The sequence below is a fragment of the Perna viridis genome, chromosome 2 (assembly GCF_037379345.1).
Source record: "Perna viridis isolate PV_CMFRI_1.1 ecotype Kerala chromosome 2, ASM3737934v1, whole genome shotgun sequence".
In the NCBI taxonomy this organism is placed as follows: domain Eukaryota; kingdom Metazoa; phylum Mollusca; class Bivalvia; order Mytilida; family Mytilidae; genus Perna; species Perna viridis.
Genome location: NC_142446.1, coordinates 13,209,254 through 13,233,677, shown reverse-complemented (window position 1 = coordinate 13,233,677; position 24,424 = coordinate 13,209,254). Strand labels below are relative to the sequence as shown.

The following is a 24,424-nucleotide window of genomic DNA, read 5'->3' as shown; positions in this document are numbered from 1 at the left end:
TCAATGATTTTTCAACAAATAAAATTTCCATGGCCATTTCTGCCTTATTTAATTAGTAAAACTTCATAACACAGAAACATAAAATTTGACATTTATACAAATAGAAAGGGAGCTTACTTCAATAGATATGAACAATTCAATAAAGTTTCATAAAAGTAAGTTAAAGTGTTTTTGAGTAATTGTGCAAAAACTTGAAAATCACCTTTTTTTCAGTAAAAAAATTAATAACTCTGAATTTAATAAAAATTGAAAGGTAGCTTATGTCAATAGATATAAACAATTCACTAAAGTTTCATAAAAGTTGGTGAAAGTATTTTTGAGTTATTGTCCAAAAACTTGAAAATTACTTTTTTTTTTGAAGGAATAAAATTCATAACACGGAAACGAAAAATATGAAATTCATAAAAATCGAAAGGGAGCTTATGTCAATAGATATGAACAATTCACCAAAGTTTTATAAAAGTTGGTAAAAGTGTTTTTGAGTTATTATCCGAAGAGTTGACGATGGATGGACAGACAGACAATGGTACACCATAGAGTCCCATCTTTGACGGGCATATAAAAAAATATATAAAATGAACTGTAGAATTCAAAATTAAGGGTGATAACTCTGTAAATGACAACAAAATACAATAGAAACTACTTTCTTGTATGTGCAGGCTACTGGTTTCCAGAATAGTGGTATTACACCTAGAAACTATTGAATTTTCATTGAGGATTATTTTCAAAGATCAGACAGATTGGAATGAATGATAATACATTTCATCATGTAGACCCACAAAACAACTTTATCACAAAAATAAAAATGTTAAGCCTTTTCTGAGGTGTATGTCATATTAGAGAATTTGCATGATTCTTGCAAAGACTGCTACTTAATTATTCCTAATAATCATACATTACCTTTATTTTTATGCCACTCCCAGATGATATAGATAATTTGTTACACTTTTAAGATAATGTATTTAGAGAATGTGCTTGTGTTATATTTTGTCCACTCATAGCTCATACCATACCACATAAGAGTCATATACCAAGATTAATGAACAAACATTATTAAATGGTTCTGTGACAATCAAAAGCAAGCTAATCCAGAAAAGTTGACAAAAATATGCCAAAAAGCATCTCAACAGCTAAATGTTCTAAAAAGAATTGGAACTCATCTGAATAAGCTTGGAAGATTGGCAACATACTATTCTTTTATTTTATCAAACTTAACTACTGTCCACTATAGCAGAAAGAAGATTGAATACATTCAGAAAAAGAGCATAAAGATATAAGTCAAATCTTCCACAACTGAAAATCACATGCTTACATTTTCTTGCAATTCAAGCTTTTAAGATTAAAATGGAAATACCCTGACTTCATTAGAGACCTCATTAAACCTAAAAACTCTTCATATTCTTTCAGATATTCTAATACAATAAAACAACCAAGAGTGAGAACCACCAGATATGGCTTACATTCTTTTAGGTATGCTGCCCAGAATTATGGAACACTTTAACACAGGAATTCAGGGAAGGGATGTCTTTGGAGCATTTTAAGGGACTCATTGGAAAGTGGGACAGGGATGTATGTAAAATTTTTTGAAGTCACTTTCCGCCTATAATAACTCTTATGAGGAGGGTCCAAAAACTTCAACCAAGAGGAAATGTCTACAGGCCTATAAAATATCATCACTTCAAGTCAATGTTTCTATCTATCTGTCACAGTTTTCAAGATATTAGCTACAATCTGCACCAAAGAAAAACTCATAATTGTTGGCCTATCAAGGGCAATAATTTTAATAAGGATTTGTCCTACAACCATTCCTACAAATGAATGGTTCTATGGATCCATCACAGTTTTCAAGATACATGTAATATCTGAAAAAAAAAACTACAACCAAAAAAAACATAATTTTTGGTCTATCAAGGGCAATGATTCTAATAAGGACTTACAACTTCAATCCAAAACTTTTTGGACAGCAGGGGCAAGTATGTACTCTGTGTGACACACTATTCAAGCTGGATACACCTCAGAATTTAGATATGGATCAAACCTTAGACAAAGGATACGACTATCAAGAATCGACTAGTCCTTTTTTAAGCCCCTAACTTCGTAACATTCCCCCCCCTCCCCCCAAAAAAAAATCCAGACCTTCCTTTTGCTATTTGGTACCTTGTGTCACAATTTCAAAGAAATCTTCGCATGTATACTCAAGTTACTGTCTAGACATCTGATGTCTATGGACAACAAAGACAACCACTACGAAGACAGCATGATATTAATAATACAACAACAATTTTTTTCCAAGTTGAATAAAACAACATAATAACATAATATGGCTGAATTTTTTTGCGGTCATATAAAAAAAACGAAGTTATACTTTTTCTCTAATGAAGTCCTCATATTTCCAGTTTTTATAAATTCATATTACTGGCACTGTAGATAAGCCAAGACAGAGAACTTAAGTGGAGATATCAAAATCATTTTACTCTTCAAAGCTGATAAAGCAATTATCTACATAATGATAATGATAATTTACCTGGGTAGCTACATTTAAAAGTGACAATCTTCCTGTCTCATTTAATGTGAAAGACATGATTGGTTGATCTTCTTGAATTCTGAAACAAATACATACAAAAATCATTTATCAATGTTTGTAAAACTGGCAGAGATCCTTTAATACCAAAATAAAATGATAATTTTAAACAATCACAGCCTTTTGACATTAAGATAGCAATGGTGGCCAGGTTTTAAGCTTGAACTACATAATTGACAAAATTTTTAAAGTAGATATCCCAAAGAAGCTTGAAACAAAATTGGTAATAATCCACTAAGCTGTTGAAGAGGAAAGTTTAGTAAAGAAAAAGTTTACAACACATGACAATAGATGCAAAGTGACAATAGCAGCTCACACTAATTTGTTTAAACCACAACTATGTGTTACTATGCATCAAAATCCTGTAAGTTTCTCAGAAGCAAATAATCAAGTGAGTTCAGGCAATTTATTTAAAATGATCACACAGAAATTGAACTTGAGTGAGAAAATCAGGTTTGAATAAAACAAATTTAAGTCAATGATGCTGTTTCTTTTTGTCTATCTACTTTATCAATTGATATTGAGAACAATGTACTTTGGACTTGAAATGTACAATACAGCTTTTTAGACATGATATTCAAGGATTATTTCCAGGGTTTACAGTAGTTTTCAGTAGCTTTGTGGTTTAAAAGTGTAAACTGCAGCAGACCAGATTATTTCATAACATTCCTTAAATGAGAAATCATAGGTCTTGAATCAAGGTAAAATTGAACTTGATAAATAACATTGAAAAATATTTCAAGACCATTTGAATCAAGTGTAACCAGATAAAAAGTACTACTACTATCATAAATTGTACTCATGATAACCTGTTTAACATACAAAAATAATTTTTTGAAGCATGGAACATAATTCAATATGTCTTTTAACTCCCAGTATTTGAACTTTCAAAGATTTCCCCAAGATTTTTTTTTGCAAGTTGCCCCTTCTTTTTCTGACCAGGAGCACCACTAATAAAATTAACTGTTTTTATTATTTTCTCAAGTGCATTGCAACCCTGACTATCATGGGAAATTTGACCTTTTCATAAATAAAATACAAAGTTTATCTCTAGTTACAAATCATATTTTTACTCAAATTTCACTATTTTTCATTTTTAAACAATCTTTTCAAGGTAGAAAATTAATGGAAGTAATCTAAATAAGTTTCAAAATACTCATTTTCAGCTTCATACACTTAAAAAGGAGGGTTTCACAAGAAAGGACATTGTTACTTTTGATTTTAAGTTATTTCATATCTATCTTTGTTCTGTGATAAAAAAAAAGTGAACAAACTCTGTCCAAAACATGATATTATTAATATATGATTTGAACAAAATATCATTTAAAATTCAATACTTGAATATGTCTTTGAAGGTTAGATAAACTTTTCTTTGAGTAACACCAAAATTCCAGTTTGTTTGTTTGTTTAAATTATGCAATTTTTTTTCTTACACAAAAATCTGTCATTTTGTGGTCAAGTCTTATGTATTGATGCATATACACACCCAAATAGAATTGTAAAGGACATATGCAACAATCTATGAGTATGGACCTGCCAAATCTATACTTACATATTGAAGTCAGTTAATTCATCGAAGTTATATCCTCTTATCCTATGGTGAGTGTCAGCAGCTAATACATATTTACCATCCATTTGGAAGGCCATACTCTGTACTCTTACTCCCTCCCAGGAGTCCATAATATTACCATCTAAATCCTACAAATTGAAGTGCAAATTTCAAATAACATGTATCTGTTAATGCATAGAATAAACATTTCTTCACTGAGAACACAACTAAGTTTCCAGAGTTTTTTTTAATGAATGTTACTGCTGTAGTTTAGGTGTAAGTTGAATTACTGTCAAGTGCCTAATTAGAAGACAACTTGGCATGGATAAGAAGTTATTTTTTTATTTATCCATTTTTTCTAAGATATTTAAATAAGTACTTACACACTGATAAAACTGGCCTCTTATACCACCAGTAACAAATTTTTTACCATCTGGATGCCAAGCTGCTGTTGTAAGACTGTCTTCCTGGGACTGACTCATCTTAAATCTCAAGGTTCCAGTCTGAACAAAAAAGAATGACCTAAATTATTTAAATACCTAAAGCATCACATCAAATAAATAAATTGCTTACCATGGTGTAGTTTGATATTACCGCAAAGGTCAAAACCTGAACAGTTGGAGCAAGTATGGACACACCATTTAAACTTGACACAGCTTTGAATTTTGATTATGATCAGACATTTTACGCAGGAAAAAAAATTGACCATAACTGAAGTGGTCACTTTTTGGCCCTTATTCTTAAATGGTTCCAGTTAAAACCTACTAAGTCAATCCCAAACTACCTGTGGGAGTATGGTACCTTGTGGTATCCATTCCCTTTCACTCAAGCTATCCTCCAAAAAATCAGAAATGAAATACTTGTTTCTGGCCCCTTATTCTTACTTGGCTCAAGTCACAGCCCCAAAAATTAATCCAAGACTTCCTTCGGTGGTACAGCACCTTGTAATAAAATTTATATGAGATCCATTCACTTTCACTCAAGTTATTATACAAACATAAGCAAAATACTTATTTCAGGCCCCCTTTTGACCCCTTATTCCTACAAGGTTCAAATCTTAACCTTCAAAATAAATCCCAGTCATCCTTTGGTGGTACAGCACCTCGTAATACAATTTCAAAGCAATTCATTCACTAATAGTCATTCTTACCTAGAGATCAGGAAAATGCATGTTTCTGGCTCCCATTTGTTTTCTTCTGAAAAGTTCTCTGACCATTGTGGTATAGAATATTGTGAAATTACTATGCTTTTACTGGAGTTATATATTTAAATTCTTTGAAATGCTTGTTTCAGGCCTTTTTTGGCCCCTAATTCTAAAACACTTGAGGTCATAACCCCTTATATCTATTCCAACCTTCCTTTTGAAGTAAACCTGATCAACTACTACTCAAATTATTACAGAAAAACCAAGCACCTACGGAGGACAACCACAACAGCCTCATACCAATACAAAATGTATATGCCTGCAAATTTTTTTGCAATTGTATAAAAAGAGGTTACATGCAATGTCAATAAATTAAGATCAGGACATAAAAAGTAGGGGTCCATTGAAAAAAAAAAGACAATTAAAGCTCAGGGCCCTAGCTAACTATACGCAAACACTCAGTGATGTAAACATTGAAAAATCAACCCAAAACTCACTTTCTTGAAGTAAAATCATGAAGCTTAGAGAAGTTAAGTTAATTCTTGATAATCTCTTCAGTAAAGTCTACCAGAGTCTGATTAATATCCAGGGTTTGTACAACACTGAACATTTTTGCATACATGCTGGTTTAAATGGCAACAACAGAACATTGGTTTCTGTACAATGAAAGGCATTAATGAAAAACATAGGAACAATAAAACACTTCATCAGACTATGAACATTTACAGAGAAAGGGAAACCCAAGGTCTTCAATGAATACATAGTTTATACTATACATCCCAGAAACCATAGTAAATCACAAGTAATTACAAAAGTGCAAACACCAATAGAAAAAAAACACTGTATCAGTATACTGTAGGTTCTCAAAAACTTGTTCCTATGTCATTAAATCTGCTGAAAGCCAGGAGCTAATTGGGGTGAGGGGGCAAGGGTTCCCAAAACCTTCATCAGCCCCAAAGAAGGAGAAGACACAAGAAAATATACATACCATCTCTTGAATTAAAGAAAATAAGTGAGCAAGCTCACATATCCCATGCAATACCAATGAATTCAATACAAACAAGATGTTGCATGCTACATCATACTAAGAATACCTCACTCAACCATTTCAGTCAAAGCTGGGAAAGGGAGACACAGTACAAGTCATCTTGCTAAAGCAATATACCAAATACCTAAGCATTCTCTGCAATACAAGCCGAGTAATATGTTACAAAATTTTCCATTATGCAGCACCAGAAAAACTAAGAAGTCGATCTGGAAACAGGAAGTAGATGAGGGATGAACCTGAAAAGGGTAGACACACTACAAGATATACTTGTTTTGTTGATCAAGAATAAGTCTGAAATGAAACACCTGACTTCACTCATAGTATCTTTTTTTTTTTTAAAGTTCAAGTTCAATTTAAATCCATTTCTGTCTTCCAGAAATGGCCCTAAGTGAGTTGATTTCCGTAATATTTCATGAAAATCAAAATCATTTGACCCTGCACACCTTCATCATGTGTAGAAATATCCAGTAAAATATTTTAGATGTAGTTCAAAAACTGTATGAGAAGATAGCCGGACAAGCCACGATCCATATATTTCTCAGTAAAATGACTAAGTGTAACTATCACCAATTTCCGTAATATCTCACGAAAATTTAAAAATCCTTTGGCCCTGCACACCTTCATCATGGGTAGAAATATCCTGTAAAATATCTTAGATGTAGTTCAAAAACTGTACAAGGAGATAGCTGGACAAGCCATGATCATGTGTAATCTGGACGGATGGAGAGACAGCATGACTGACAGACAGACAGGGGTAAATTAATATGCTTCCCTGACTGTTTGTCGCAGGGGCATAACAAAGGCAAGAGAAAATTTGACATCACTCTATACTATGTTTTCAGCACAGTAAATGGAAAATGGTGAAAATAAAAAGTATTAAATACCTCAATATTCCACATCCAGAGATCAGAGCAATCATCAGGACCACATGCAACAATGTGTGAACTATCTGGACTCCATGCAATGAATGAGACACCATAAGCATGATTCTCAAATGACCGCTTGTGCCTCAGCTCATAAGTAACCTACAAATAATTAGAGTAATGAGTCTTCTAATAGGTCTTATTTTATTTAACACATAAGTAAACAATGTTCAATTGGGAATTACTGAAAAATATTAAGTCATGCATGCTGAAAAATTTTAACATAAAATTCTACAGAAAATTCACTTAGTTAACCCTAATAAACATATTATCCAAATTAAATACATATAGAATCTTAATTCCATCTAATTTGTTTACTCTAAAACTTCTGATGTACATAATTAACAGCTGTCAATTTGAACTATTTTTTTTCTCTTAAAGATATTTTACCATTTTATCAACACCTTGGTGTGATTTATTCACTATATAAAGATATACTGAAATTGAATCATAGGGATTGCCAGCAAGAATTTTCAGTCAATTTGAATGCTTCAATGCATCTGGTGACACTTGAAAATGACCAACCTAGATGGTTATTTAGGGTTCACCACATAATTGAAGTCATCAATATATGAGTTTCTGTTAATCAGGGGATCAAAATAGCTTTTAAAAGGGATCAAGTCGACAGAAGTACCATTTTCTAGCTGTTCAGACCACATTCAGCATCTATTTAAATTTTCAGAACAAATACATGCATCACAGGGTATAGGTTGATAAGAGCACAGAGGTCTAACTCTTTAACTATTAACTGAACATTCAAATTTGATAGAGCTCTGAATTAGGCTTGTAATTTTGTTTGACATAGTATAAGTTTATGACAAGAATGAGAGTGACAAAAAACTGTAAATGTGCAATAAGGCTGCAAGATTTATACAAAGTAGAAGAAAACGTTTATTTCTGACCCTTTCTAGCCCCTAATTCTTAAAAATTCTTTTTTGTTTGCCCCTTAATAGTCCAAATGCCAGGAAGATACTTGTTTATAGCTCTCTGTCTATAGTTTTAAGCAACTTCTGGTTCAATTTTTTAAAAATCTATACATTTTTACTCAAACTACTGTCCAGAGTCCTGACACTAAAAAAAATACTTGTTTTGGCTGCATTTAGGCCCCTTATTCCTAATTAGTTCAATTCACATTCCAAAAATAAGTCCCATCCTTCCTTTTGTGGTATGGCACATAGTGGTACAATTTTGAAGAGATCCATTTACCTTCACTTGTTATTGTTCAGAAAACAGGGAAAGGCTAGTTTCTTGCCTTTTTTTCATTTTTGTTCCTAACGGTTCAAGTCACAACCACCAAAATCAAATCTAGCCTTTTTTTTTGTGAGATGGCAGCTTGTACAATTTCAACAAGATCCATACACATACACTACAGTAATTGTCCATGCACCAAATTTACTATAGATGCTGCACCATGACAACAGTGACATATCATTACACAAATGCACATTTGTAGTGGTAGTTAAGAAATAATTCACTGAGACTCCATTTTCTCATTGTTTTACCACAGGCTGGCTATTTATGCTGCCTTATTTTATCAAAAGCCTCTGAGAATTATTTTGATTCTAATAGCATTAGTTTCTTTGTGTTTATTGAAAAGATGCAGTCTATGTGTTGCCTGAAATGGGGACCATTATAGAGCAGAATTCTGATGTGACATTGGTAAAACAAGGTAAAATTTATTGATGACGTCAGAAATAAGACCTATATATGTCTATGACATCAGTCATATGTTAATCACTGTTTTACCACAGCTGTTGTCTAAAGATTTTCGAAGCACTTTATATAAGAATTCAAACCAACAGAAATCAGCTATTTTGCTGACCAAAATACTAAGTTTTGGTGAGCATATCTGTTGATCATATATTAATAATCTGTTAAGATATATATCAGGTGCAATTATTTTGTTATAAATATCTCTAGATAATATTGGTCCACATCAAAACTTAAAGTATTCTTCAAGTAGACACTTATCCAACATATCAACTATTTCGTTCATTAGTACAAGAATCCTAAGAGCCATATGAACAGCACAAAAAGTTGACTGGTTGTAAAAGTTGTTTAGTTTCCAGGGCCGAGTTGTTCGAAAGATCTGTCCACTGGACAAAAGTTGTCTACTGCCAGACAAGTCATGTACAATCTATAAAAATCTTTGAGGGGATAAATATACATCCAGAGGCAAAAGTTTTGAACAACTGTGCACTGAAAATTAAGAAAATCCAAAGCTAAGAAAACCTCGGTCAGCCATCTTGTATAAATCACATAACCAAAATCAGATAGTTAGCAAAGGTCATCATTTCTGCTAAATTATAGTTGGGATAAGGGCCAAATTGAGTTTCAATGACCATAATGTTTCATAACATCAGCGCCTGTTGTTCCTGAAGAGTTCAGCGTTGACAACTGACCAAATTTGAAGCTAAGATAACCTCATGAAACCATCTTACAAAGCAAGCAAAACAAATAAAGATCAAATACTCCTGCAATGTGTCGTTCAAATTGGTTAAGTGGTTACCAATTAGTCAAACAAAAATGTTTTATAAAAGCTACAGACCATGGTGTACATCATACACCAGTATCTAGTACAAAGTAATTTCATAATGCTACCAACAGGACCAGGCAACAAGTGTATTAATTAAAGGCATCATAAATGTATATTATATATTAGGTTAAATTGAAAAAGATCCTAGAACATTAATTTTCTTCGGTCAGTGGCAGTCATTTATAAATTTTTTTTAAAGCCTTATCTATGACCCAGCATATTCTGCATATACAACAAGAAATACTGTGAGCAAGCTTGCAAAGAGAATACCCCAAATTCAATTTGTACCATACTTATACAATCCTTAAAAAGAATGATCTCCCTTTGTAGTGACCAGCAGTTCTTTTCACAAAAAATCTTAAGAGTAAACTTAGATGTAAGTTATGACATTACAATATTTTGATCTACTATGACTACTTTCATAAAACCATCATTTGCATTCTCTTCCTCGACAGGCTTAGAAAAATAATTACCTTTCTTCATGCAAAATATGATGCCTAACCTTTCTAAAAATTTCAGTAAAATCTAGAGTGGTTTCGGAGGAGTTGAGCTGACAAAATATGTGAACATGTGGACAGACTGTGTGGTTCCAATATATCCAACCAACTTAGTTTGAAAAGGAAAAAAATGTTCCTTGTGGTACTGTTTGTTACAACAGAGGTTAAACCATGAACAACTGGAGCAAGTATGGACAAATATTCAAGCATGATGCAGGTCTTAATATAGATTGTGATTAATTTTAACACCTCATAGGTTTCTGACACAGTCAAAGATCTTACAATATTGACTTTTACCTAAGGTCCAATATCCAAAATCAGTTAATTTTTCTAATTCAGTTTTTGTTAAATCCAAAATTTATCATTTCTATGCTACATAATCAGTTAATGAACCAGATTTAAGATAATTTTGAGGTTTTCCTATTCTTAATTCTAATATAATCAATTTTTAGGCTCTCTTATTGATTTTGCTAATGAGCTCAATCAATTCAGTCATAAAATAATTTTTCTGCCCAAAATAAAAAAAACCTACAGAGAGGAAATTTACGCACCATATCAATGTGCCATATAATCAAGGAACCATCCTTAGAACCAGTGGCAAGCTTAGTTCCATCAGGAGAAAAGCGACAAAACCAAACTTCATCACAGTGGTCTGTCAGAATTTGTATTGTTGTGGACGGAAACTGTTCTCTACAATAAAATTAAGTTGATATTAAGGAGAAAATCATATTTTTTTGTCCAAACATTATTGTGTAGAGTAAATCAATCAATAAAAATCATTTTTAATCTGCATTATTTATGTCCTGATAGAAGGTCATCATCACTCATGTAAAATTTCTCATTTAGGACATTCATGCTTATCTACTTCATAATCAGTGAACATTTTATGAGCCATAGAAGATGGGAAAAGTTTTAAGCTTCAATTTATACTTCAGTAAATAGGTAAATGTTGCTCCACTACAATTTATGAACACATCAATTGTAAGGATTTCAGCAAATTCTGGCTAATAGTACAACAAATAAATTAAATGATATATAAATTTTATAGCTATTAACATACTTATACATTAAGAAACCATCTTATTCACTGGAATTCATATTGAGAAAGTTAATAACAAGCTTAAACAAAATAATTATAGATATCACATAATTCTGGTGCATCAGTATACCTGCTACAAACATGGTCAATGAGCAATGATACTGCATCCAAATTGTTCTCTATTTTTGTATTGTGAAATGGACATTTATCTTTTTGTAACTCTACAGCTTGGTTAAGTAATGTCAGCAGTCTTCTAGGGGGCAGCATTACTGTAGGTGGCAAGAAAGCTGAAATAAATAAACAGTTATCACATGCATACCAAATATCATTGACCTAGCACAAGTGGTTCTTATTAAAACTGACCTAAACAGAAAATTTAACATAAATATCTTAATGTGGTTGACGACACCAATACAATAAACACAATACCTCAGTCTCACCTTCAACATATAGGAAATAGAAAGGTTCTTTTGAAAGGTTTTTGAAAAGGAAGCTAAAAGAAAAGTAGGTGGAATGATTTTTAAACTTAATAAATAAAGAAATAAATTAGCACAGCAGAACAGGACCACAATTTGATCGGTCAGAGAATACTTGTGACAATATAGGTTTCTGACACAAGATAAATATAATAGAACTTAATCACATTTCATGTAAATTTGCTGTATTTTAATTGGTTTAGGACAAGGGTAATATTGTCTCAGCAGGTGAATTTGTTTTTATCTATTAACCTCTAATGAATTAATAAGCATAAACAATACTCAAAACACATCTGGACATGTGTCACTGTCCTATATTTGTCAGCACATAGAAATCTTCAATATTTACTGAACACTGGGCAAGTGAAGAAAACTACAGTGTTGGTCACATATTAAAAATGCTTTATGCATCCTACATTCAAGTACTAACACTGAAGTCTTTCTGTCAAGAATGACCTAGATTCAATTCCTTTACCACTCCAGTTTGCTGTTTTTCTTAAGTCTTCCGGGTTACAGCACATCATATATCTGAAAATTCAAACTAAAATGTTTTATGGCAGTCATTAAGTTAAAATTAATCTATCAATATAAAAGGACCAGCCCATGGGTAAAATAAAAACAACTCTATGGCTTCCAAGAATTATTTTAGCTTAATAGGATAAGAACCATAATTTCATTATTTCACTGAGCCCTGTACAGGAAGTGTCTCCAATTTTCCACTCAGTAAATCACAATTGTCATAAAAATGATTCAAAGCCCCAATATTTTAATCATAAATGTTAATAAAAAATCACTGGTATTCAGACCTGCAATATAATTGTAATACCTTAAATATTTATAAATTGGTAAAACAAACAAATCTTCAAAGGCCTTGGTCTCAAATTGAGATTTTTTTCTCCAATCCTTCCTCAACTCAAAATTTCAACCAATCAGACTACTTGAAATTGAAGATTTGAGGAAAACACTGGACAAAGAAATTCTTAACTTGAGATTACCCAGGTCAGGTGTGTTTATCATTTAAATAAAATGCTTTGCAGTGCACAGCTTGATATGACTGCATAAGTCACACTCTGAACAGTTGGAGCAAGTATGCACACACCATTCAAACTTGACACATCTATGAAATTATGATTACAATAAGAAATTTGACACAGAACAAAAATGATCACTTTTTGGCCCTTATTCCTCAATGGGTCCAGTAAAAACCTGCAAAATCAATCCAAAAACTTCTTGTGGTGATACGGCACTTGTACTATTTAACAGTGACCCATTTTCTTTTTCTCAAATTATTGTCCAGAAATAAAAAAAATGCTAGTTTCTGATCCTCTAGTGCCCCTTATTCTTCCTCAGCTTAAGTCACAACCCCCCAAAAAATCCAAGCCTTCCCTCTACAGCTTAGCATATTGTAGTAAAATTTATATGAGATCCATTAACTTTTACTCAAGTTAAAATATGGACATAAGCAAAAAACATGCATGCTTCAAGCCTTTTTTTGGTCCCCAATTCATACAAGGTTCAAGTTCTAATCCTCAAAATAAATCCCAGTCTTCCTTTGGTGTTAAGGAACCTTGTAATACAATTTCAAAGAGATCAATCACTAATATTCAAGTTATTGTCTGAGCATCAGGAATATGCATGTTTCTGGCCTCATTTTTTGGTCCATGATCTCCGAAAAGTTCAAGTCTTTACCCCAAAATCAATCCAAGTCTAACCATTGTGGAATGGAGTATTGGGGAACAATTTCATTAACATTCCTCTGTTATACAGTTAAATTCTATGAAAAGCTTAATATAGGCTCTTTTTGGCCCCTAATTCTAAAACAGTTGGGGCCATAACCCCAAAAATCCATACCAACCTTCCCTATGTGGTTTGTAACCTTAATATAAAATTCATAAAGATCAACCGACTACAATACAAAAATTATCCCTCGAAAACCAAGTGTCTATGGAAGACTACAGGGCCATACCAATATACAATCAATTTTTTTGCGGTCATATATAAATGAAAGAGTAAATTGTAAATCAGGATACATGTGCTAAAGGTTAAGTTATAAGGGAATAAACTGTGTGCAGGTTTAAAGGTCATATAAAAATTGTTATTATTTTTTCACAAAATATGCATTTACCACAGTAAATACATTTACAGTAGTCTCTCTCTGACACGGCCAGAACTCCACAGTATTGTAGTATTGTAGTAACTGCCTAATTTTGGTCTTGTAATCTGATGCTTTCTAACATTTATCACTTTAAAAAATTGTCAAGCATCTGTAAATCTATATATCTAGAAATAGCTCAAGCCAAGGCCTTCTGGGTGCAATGAAAATTTTCTGAAAAAAAAAATTACCCACAGCATATAGGGTTACCATAGAAACCATGCAAAAATTTGCGAAAATTTGCAAAAAAAGTTCATAAAAGCAGGTTTAAAAATATCAAATTTCCTGCAAAATATCTTAAATTTTTATTTCATCCCCTGAAACTTTCCAAACTTTTTTCTTCAAAAACCCCATCCTCATATGGGCATCACCGGTTAGATTTTGAGCTACTTCACTTTGTAATCCAATTATTAAATTTAGCATGGTAAAAAATTGACTTACTTTCACTTTCACAATGAAGTCAAATTGTCACTGAAAAAAAGCCCCTTCAACATTGAAAATATATTTTGTTTGTTTGTTTGTTGGGGTTTAACGTCCGAGCAGCAATATTTCAGCTATATTCAGACAATGAACATGAAATGGGTGATAAAATGAACATGAAATGATAAAAAAGGATGGGTCACAAGGATAATAGGGTCGACAAATTTTGATTGCCACTAGAAAAAAGGGGGGATGGGTAGGGTCGGGCAATTTAGCCTCCTGTGGCGGAGCGCAAAGGTTCCTACTCCTATCGAATACCACAGCAGGGTTCTTTAACGTGCGAGGAACGTGGCGTCTTTCCCAACAATGTGCACCACTATGGTTTGTGGTCAGGTTTTCCGTATTATAGCCTGACAACCCCAGCATGTAACACGCCAGGGGTACCCCATTCCACCACCTGGGGCACACATCCCAGTTGCTCTGTGGGCAGAGCGCCTAGCCCCCGGCTAGGTTTCTGAGCACTATTTAGTCGCCTTTTATGACAAGCTTAGCGCTGCTGCAGGCCTATTCTTTTAACACCCGGACCTGCACGGGGCTTGAAAATATATAAAACATTGCAAAATACTTTGAAAAGTCCCCTTTTTCAGAAAATGTTTTACCAACAACAGATTCTTCATTTTTAATCACTATAGCAACCACCAGTTTCCAGTAATGTCATTTTTCATCCCTAGCCAAAAGTGCGAAACTAAACTAAACTGTGGAGTACTGGCTGTCTTATGCAACCACATTTCAATTGCATTAACAATTTATAGAACAAATTGATTCCTTTTAAACAGCCATCTCTCTGGCATGACCAGCAGCCACAACTTTGAATGAAAAATGAAGACCTAGCCTCTCGTATCCGGACTGGTAATTAATAATTAAAACATGATCAGGTACTTTAAATTACGAACAAGAGTTGTTACCTTTTTAATCTGTTTGCAATTAGCCAAATAGGTCCCACATTTAATAGATTTTAGTAAGTGCCATGTGCAAAAGTGTTATGAAATACCGTTAGTGGGCATACATTTGCATATCAAAGGACCAGTAACTCTGGAATGCTCGATCTGATTATGTTTTACCAGTTAAGAATGTTACGAACTGTCTTTTTATGTTTGTTTATATGTTCTAACAATTTTTAAAATGTGTATTACTATTCTGATTAGCATAGATTTTACATAACATAGTCACATTCATTCGTAAAATTGATAGCAGCATGGATTCATTATCTTCATCAATTGATTCCCGTTTTGATTGACTATCCCCACATCATGAATGAATATAATCAAACAATTTTTCTATGTAAGTTCATGTCAGAAAAACAATGGGTGTTGAAAGTTCAATGGTCTACAAAACAATTGTCCGAAGTAGACAATAAATTCAAGCTGACAAATGGCTGAAAAAAAAATCGACTTTCTGTTCGAAAAATACTGTAAACAAAAAAAAATACTCACTTTGCTTAAAAAAAAAAAATATAACATATGCATAAATATGAAATAAAACGGTGTATAATTTGTGTACAAGTACATAACAATGTACATGTAACAGATACAATTCAATGACGATATTGGCCTAACCTCTCAAGAGAAGCCATTTCTTTAATGCGGCACATGTTGGATTGCAGCATGGGTGACCACAGAAGAGAGAGACTACTGTATCAGCAACTTTACTGTTTTCAATTGTTCTTACAACCTTATATTTTCTACCTCAGGCTATTGTTGTAATACTAAAAAATATCAGCAATATCCCATTACACTGCTATGTCAAATAGACTGTGAAGTCGCTGAGTAACAGACTAACGTCAGTTTTGAATGTCTCGACAGAACATTGCCCTTTTGGGCTCACTGTTATATTTTCTGTCTTGACTTCAAAACTGCTGTTATTCTGTATAAAAGATCAATTCCCAACTTAGCCATATCTTTTGCAATTGATTTCAAGAACTATTAGCAGTCTCACAGAAAGGATACCCATACTTCACTTAGGCTTTAACATTTTTAAAGACTGCCTATCGTGGATTCAACAATAATCACTATCATACTCTACGTACGAACTCAGTTCATGAACTCGTTCTGTGTTGTATTTCATTGGAGTTAACTCGTGCCGCAAGCAATGCAGCGCTTCCATTTCCCTACCATCCTCTAATAACTCTAGGTATTTCTGTTCCAGTAACATGAACTTCATTTTCTACAAATAACATTCGTAATCTAAAATCTCTTCATTTCAGTTCAGATGAAAGTGAATGTAATAACTACCTTAATACAATTGTTACAATGGCCATTTCATCTAAGTTCCTGTGTGTCAGCTTTGTAATCAAGACATATAAAAGTTGTTTACATTTTTCTTTTTTCCAATATAAAACATGTTCAATAAAAGAAAATTTAAAATTTGCTTTAAATTCTTCCAGAATTGATATTACTTAGTGCAAAAAACTAGGAAGAATGTAATGTTTAAAACTTTTATCAATATCATCCTTAGAAGTGTAATTTTGTGAATTTTACAAGTTCAGTTCTATTGAATGAAATAGCAACCATGCAACCACTTGAGAATATCTATGAATTAAAATTTGTTCAAGTCAACATATAAATGTCTACCTTTTTCACGACATCCCAAACATAAATGGGGAGAGCAAAAGTATCCATTTCTAAAGCCTGATCTTTTCTGTATTAAACAGATCAAATCTGACTTAACAATATCATTTTCCCATCACACTTTCACACTTGTGCATACATATCAACTGTTAAGATGATCAAGAGGCTAAAGAGTGCAATCTCCCTCATCAATACCAAACAAAGAGTTGATTTTGCAAATCATCATTTTTTAAGGGAAGAAATGGTGTATGTGTTTTTTTTTAATAAAAGAGACAGATTTAATGACATCTCAGTTGCATTTACAAATGTATTAGAACAGGAAGTCTTAATATTGTAGCTATTGTACAATATCATTAAAACTTGCTATAAGAATATATCCAATCTATACTTGGAGAACGACTAGTTAATACAATTAAAGGTTGTCTTTTTACTATACAAACTCTCTGACACTCAGTAAGCCAGGTAATTCATAGTTTTTCATTTCATTACATTACAAAGTTCATAAAATCACATGTATTCATGATACCAGACAACTAAATATCGTACATGTCCAGTACCAAGTATAACTAATTCACTGGATTCTGAAATACAACCGAGTTAGAAGTTAATGTAATTTCATCATGTTAGATTTCTGAACAACAAAACATATCCTATAATTTTTTAACAAAAAAAAATCTTTTCTCTTTATGAATTTCAATAGAATAAAAACTGGATCTCACTTATCTGCTAGGTCAACATATTTTATTATCTAGAGGCATCACCCTCTTGACTCAAACTTTACTAGAAAAATATTTCCCTTCTGATCCATTGAAAATACGTGTACAGCATAGAGAATTTCTTTACTTACTATCAGACCATGAGAAGATTCTATCAGAGATTTTAGGTCCTCAAGGTCAGAATCAGCCTGTCAAAATATTAAGAAATTTTAAATACATGTGCATACAGCAAAGTGTCATTATAATTTATACATTGATAATGAAAGCCAGTAAGGTTAAATATTTTCTTAAATTCACAATATGCTATGGATAGTAATTTACACTTCAAGGTAACATAAATACATAATGTACATGTACATTACTTACAAATCTGCCATGTTTGGATATTCCTTATCCATTATTGAATACAATTCAGTATATAACAAATTTGTTGCTTTGTACATAAATCATATACATAGTGTGTGATTAAAAAGTCAAGAGAAAAAGACATTTGTTCTACGAAGAAATAAATTTCAATTTATATAGACCAAAAGGCACACTTTGAACTTTTTTTTAATCAGTTCTTCAAAATATTAATCCACAGGATAAGTTACATGTAAATCCAATATATACAAGTTATCCAGATGACAAAGGATTAAATAACTGGAACCAGGTAAAAAAGAAAGAATAAGAAATCTGTGTGCTGTCTTGTTTTTGTTATCTTCAGTTTTTACACCTAATTGTACAAAGAAATATATTTTATTCTGCTGTTTATGGATTATGATATCTCTGAAATTTCCTTTTGTTTTGATGCCTAAGTATTTTTTATCACTGAAAGTTAATTATCCCTTATTTCCCCTTTAAACATGATCAAACTGGATTCTGTGTTCTACAGCCAATGAAATACTTCTATTTCTTATGTATACATTTTATCATTTATACATAATAATCAAGTTAAAAACAAGCTTTTTGTTACCCAAAATTTGTTTCATATTACCTTACTTTAAAACGACCCAAATAAGGAAGTAAAAATATTCTAGCCTATTCTAATTACCTTAACCCATTCGCCATCCATAACATGAGATCTTAGTCTGGCAGCAGCTGGATGTTCCAGCATACATCCTGATTCCTTGATTAAATGTTCAGCTGTTTGACTAGAATGAAAAATGAACTAAATGAAATACCCACTTGACAAAAATCTACAAATGTACTTTCTAAACATTTTAACATTTTTCAAATTATGGAATTACTCTCATTACTCAATAAAAATACTGGTTAAATACAATGTACTGAATTTGGATGCATATAATACCCATTTACACATTGTACACAGTGTATTTTTGAAGATCAAAAGTGAGGAAAAGGTTGTGGTAGAATTTTGTAAGGCAAGAGATTGATATTTTGCAAATGATCGGGCAATTTATTTACAAAATACATGTATGTTAAGGGCAGAAACTTATATTCATATTAAAATGTCATGTGAAAGCCAGCAGCTGTATAAATGAAATAATATTTAGAAACATGATGAAATTACCACTGAATGTATGAAATAGCTTATTAATAAAATCAAGTCAGGAGAATTGAACAATTCTGATTTTGGTTGTTACTTAAAAGTTGTGATAGGAACTGATAATAGAGTTCAGATTTGGAGAACTGACGCTGAAAAGTGGTTACAGCAATGTCATGTGCACTCCAACCCTGAGCCATATTGTTAAGCATCTGTCACATTTTGCGGTTGCACATGTATATCCTCAGATGGAATTAGGAAACTTATACCTGTATATGGCAATATCAATTCAACAGAGTATGTTGACATTCATGAACAAAACAAATGGCCAGTTGTTGCCAAATGTTTCCCGAATTCACGCAGACATTTCAATATACTAATACACTACTGGGTGGAAAAGAAGAAATGAAATACCCACCATATTATGGCCAGCACAGTGTCCTGATATTAACATTATAGAAAACTTATAGTTATTGGTGAAAAACAGACTTGTGGAAACATATCAACTATAAAAAAACACGGATGATCTGAAAACTAATATTCTGAACATCTGGTCTTCGATTTCTGTAACGACGGTTAGGTACCTATATCATTCATTACCTAAACATGTGAGGACTGTTCTACGAGCAAATGGTTCAGTAACTAAATATTAAGGAATAAGGATCAAAATGCTGTTACTTTTATAATACAGCTCAGAGTTCTCCCCATAATTTTTAAATTGCACATTGATTACTTGCACAGCACAGCTCTTTAAGCCTTCCTCCAAAATAACTAAAATTAATTACTGATAGCAGTGCTAAGAAATCATAGTGCTGAGCGCAGTAGTGCTATAATTGCCTGGGGAGAACACTGCATTGAGCTCCTTGAAAATCTGTTCGATATTTTTTTTTTTAATGTTGTACCAACTATTTTGGCTGTACAGGTAAATCCACAACAGCTTGAAATCTTACCAATAAATGCTGAAAACAGAAACTTTATCCACAGTAGATTTACTTTAGGGGAAAATTTGCAGTGCACTTAAATGGTATATATTATAAGTAACTAAGTAGTTTCTTGTTGATAAAAGATTTTTTAATGTTTTCATTTATGTAAAAAGGAGCAAGTTATCTTTATGTGTATACTTGTCGTAAGAACCGTATAATTCCAGTAAAGTTTCTTGCATTTATCATTGAAAATTCACACAGTTTTTCATACAAATAAGTCAAGAAGCCCCTACATTGTATTGAAACTACTTGGCCATTTCTGCTACACTAAAAAAATAACCTTGGATGCAGAAAGGAGAATTTCTTCTTGAAAAATTTGCCAGAAATGTAGTGATTTGCATTCCTAGAAGTTTCATCCACCAGCTGGTGCTAAAAATATAGGTAGATATCACTAGAAATAAAGAACAATAAACTTGTCCAAGAATTTAAGTGCAAAGTGAGAACAAAGAAAAAAAGTAATGGAAAAAAATTCAACTAGTTTAAATATAGTATTAGAATTGGATCAGACAAATTCTTCAGCCCAGCACATCCAACGTTTTTCTTTCGTGTAAGAAGATAGGCTGAGGAGTTCAGATTGTATATAAACAGTGGATCCCCTCATATTTTTGCAACCAGAAATGGGTACCTTAGAGTAAAAAAAAGCCATGGTGCCAGAAACATAATTATACAAGAGATATACAACTAACTGGAATCTCATTTAAGCATGCGACAGGGAACAAGATCTTGTACTTCATAATCAACAATCACAACTGGACTTTAAATAATCATAACTAAAAAAGTGTTATGAATATTGAAATAAAACCATGCCAATCAGTCAATCACAATGTTGCAGGGGTGAAAACAAGCAGTCGTCCAGTAGCTCATGGCTACTGGATTTTGAGCTGGGCTACCAAACTTTTTGGCAAAGTTTAGTTGAACATACAGAAAATAAATAACAAAACTATCGTACTATGGTATGGGCTACCAGCTTGTATTTCCTAATTTCTACCTCTGATATGGGTTAACAATATTGAAAGAAGCTCCTGATGGCCAACCCATATTTTGGAAATGAATACTGCATTCCAGGCCAAGCTTGATAGCTATTTTAATAGCATCTAATCAGTGACACTGAGTACACCTTTTTCTGGTATTTCATAACATTCGTTTGTTAAGCAGAACTAATTATATTAATTGTTTTCACATGGCCTTGGTGGATTAACCAGGCAACAAGTTCTTACTTTAATCCAAGTCCTCTCAAGTGTTGGGCAATTAATCTTACGATGTCCTGGTCAGTTTGAGACATTGGTTTCGTTTGAGAAGGCTTGTCATTCAGTTCTCCATTTGATACAGAAGAGCATGCTCCGTTTTGATGAGAAGTAGATGCAGGATCACCACTTGTTCCATTGTGTTGTGGACAGCCATTCGACTGCATATTCTCAGAAATTCGCTGTTTTTTACGCGGTGGGGGCGAATATCCACCGTTTTCAGAGTCTGACGAGGATGCCAGTATTGTCCTTTAAACACCTCACTCCTCTTATAACCATATAGACTGTGAAAAACACCATAAATTGTACATGAAGATGTGTATCTTCTGCTTTCTCTGTATCAATAATTCCCACAGTCCTACTGATTGTTTTGCTTCGTGACGTCACATCGGAAGGCTGACGGGAAGGGGAATAATTTTTTCTTCCCGCGAAGTTATGAAAATTTTGTATTTTCAATGTATGATCTTATATAAGGGAATACATTAAATTTGAGATTTTCATCAAGTCTTTCCTCAACTAAATTCGATGGTGACTCAGAGCTAATAGCTGAATCAGACCTATAATTAAATCCTATTTCTGGGGCGGATCCAGGATTTCAGGTTGGGGTGCGGATAAATAGAATATAAATGCCGAAAATAAATTGGTGGGTAGAATTTGTGACTAATCAAGATTTCGTGCTAAAAATAATATCTCTGAAAAATTTCACTCCCGTTTAACATTAATCAGGTCTATGCTTCAATTTTAAGTCCCTGGCTTTAGATTTTTTCTGGAAACTAGTTAATTTACTCAGGAATATTGTATGAAATATCCTACTCCTGTGTACTAAACTCCTTGTAGTTGTATTTACTAAAAAAAAAACAACAAAAAAAACCACTTTTATTATATATTGACCGAGCGCGCCTGGTTGCGAGAATATCATTCTTAGGATACTCCGCCCACATGTTGCTTCACTGCAAATTAAAGGAAATGAAGGTAGCAGACGATATATATAAGTCACATATGAAGCTTGCAATCGCCAATTCTAAAGCGATATCGTATCTGGATAACAGTAAAATATTACACAGACTGTTGATTGTATGCTTGGGTTCATAGCGTTATTATTATTTTTTTTCTATCTAGATCCTTTTCACAAATATCTAAATACTTCTCACAACCATATTTAGATACTTGCCTTTACTATCTAGATGTGTCACAAAACTATCTAGATACTTCTTGCAGCTGATACTTCTCAATAATGCCTAGATAATTCTCTTAACTACCAAGATACTTCTCACAAATATATGTAGATAATCCTCAAAAGTATCTTGGTACTTCACATTAGTATGTATATATACTTTTCAATCATAATGTTTAGGCAAGATACCTGTGAGGAGTTTCTGGATATTTGTTTTTGAGTATCTAGATAGAAATACATCTAGATGAATACCATCCCTCGCAGAATGAATATTGCACTCGTAAACTCGTGCAATATAAAATTATACTCGGTATATATGTTACATAATATTCTCCAGTATTCATGCAATAACTCTATATTATCTTTTATTATTTAAGAGGCTTATAACTCCAACGCAATTTCCATGCGAGCACCTGTCCACAGTAGGGAAGCAGAGGAGGATCCAGACACTTTGAAAAGGAGGGGTACCAGCCGGGGTTCCTCAGAAAAGGGGGTGCTAGGATATTATTTGCCTTTTTTTTTGTCTATTTTACACATGAAAATGACACATTTTCCAATAAAAAGGAGAGGTGCCAACCCCTGCACCATCCCCTGGATCAGCCACTGAGAAGTTACCCATTAATGTATATTTGTGTCGTTCTATTACTTTTTAGTTCGATTGTCGTCTTTCAGTTACCGCGGATTTCATTACCTTGTTGTCGGGACCTTTCATAACTTACTTAAAATTGTGTTTACACTTATTGAAGGTTATTTCTGGAAGTATTTACTATTTTGTATTTAAGTTATACGCTGGTGCACTTGACCCGTTTCACCATATCCGTTCGTTTTTAAGTCCCTAGGGCCTATTTCAGTGGAATAACTAGTTTTTACTTTTTATAAGAAATAATTTTAGATATACATCTTAATTTGAAAGGAGCTGTAAATGTTGTATATTTTTCTCATATGAGCTCTGGCTCTGTATGAACATATATGATTTGATATTAAATTATTACCAAAGCGTATATGTGGTGACCCTTCATGTACAGGCCGGATTTTCTAAAGAAAGAAGGAAAAGTGTCTTTGTCTGGTTATACCACCGCAAACAAAGATACATCCGAAAAGTTGCGCGTCCGTTCGTTCGTCCGTCCGTCGTGCCGTACCCGACGGTTTCCAGATGATAACTTAAGAAGATATTGATGGATCTTTTTTCAAACTTTCAATAGTTATTGAGTACCATAAAATACAAAAATACAATTTAAGTTCGAATGTCAGGATCGGATTATTATATCCCCTTTATCCTCGAACAAAGTTCAGGGGGGTGAGTATTTAGGAATCACTCTGTCTGTCTGTGCAGATGCTTATCCGGGTCATAACTTCCATGTCCTTCGAAATAGGCCACAGAGACTTAAAATTGCTCCCACTATTAAATATGAAGCCCGGCTATAGTATATACTAGCTGCACTGCATATTTGATAGTGGGAGCGAGTTCCTGTGCGTAGGCATAATACCATATTTGGTACATGGGTGTATCAACATGAGACGATGTGTCGCATCAAGTCAAAATCAGTGTTTTCTTTAACATGGATTCGTTTCTGGGACACAACTTTCCTGTATTTTGTTGTAGGTTTTCACTTTTTGTTGTGTGGGTGAATCACCATAAGTCTAAAGAAATGTTTCGGGTTCATTCAATATCTTTAAATGACTTCGATATTTAAACTCAAGTTAAAATCATTGGATTTTTATAATTCATGTTTGACACTTGGGTGTATTACCACGAGACGATGCAAAGTTCATATCATTTTGCCTGTCGGTCTGTCAGTGCAGATTGGTATCCAGGTCATATCTTTTTT

General features: G+C 33.1%; 1 protein-coding gene across 2 annotated transcripts in view; it reads right to left on the bottom strand.

Moving 5' to 3' along the window:
* LOC148623703 (WD repeat-containing protein 26-like) overlaps window positions 1-21,872 on the bottom strand; it is a 31,928-nt gene extending 10,056 nt beyond the window's left edge. The window contains exons 1-11 of one of the 2 annotated variants that reach the window (XM_088565747.1): window positions 21,395-21,872; window positions 18,742-18,841; window positions 17,840-17,896; window positions 16,452-16,588; window positions 12,224-12,321; window positions 11,448-11,604; window positions 10,830-10,968; window positions 7,207-7,347; window positions 4,514-4,633; window positions 4,134-4,279; window positions 2,525-2,603 (exon numbers count right to left, since the gene is read on the bottom strand). In XM_088565747.1, coding sequence (XP_088421873.1) covers window positions 2,525-2,603; window positions 4,134-4,279; window positions 4,514-4,633; window positions 7,207-7,347; window positions 10,830-10,968; window positions 11,448-11,604; window positions 12,224-12,321; window positions 16,452-16,588; window positions 17,840-17,896; window positions 18,742-18,841; window positions 21,395-21,588 — 1,368 coding nt within the window. In that variant the 5' untranslated portion in view covers window positions 21,589-21,872. The remainder of the gene's footprint in view (window positions 1-2,524; window positions 2,604-4,133; window positions 4,280-4,513; window positions 4,634-7,206; window positions 7,348-10,829; window positions 10,969-11,447; window positions 11,605-12,223; window positions 12,322-16,451; window positions 16,589-17,839; window positions 17,897-18,741; window positions 18,842-21,394) is intronic. The other variant, XM_088565746.1, reaches the window with a different exon arrangement.
* Window positions 21,873-24,424: the final 2,552 nt, after the last annotated feature.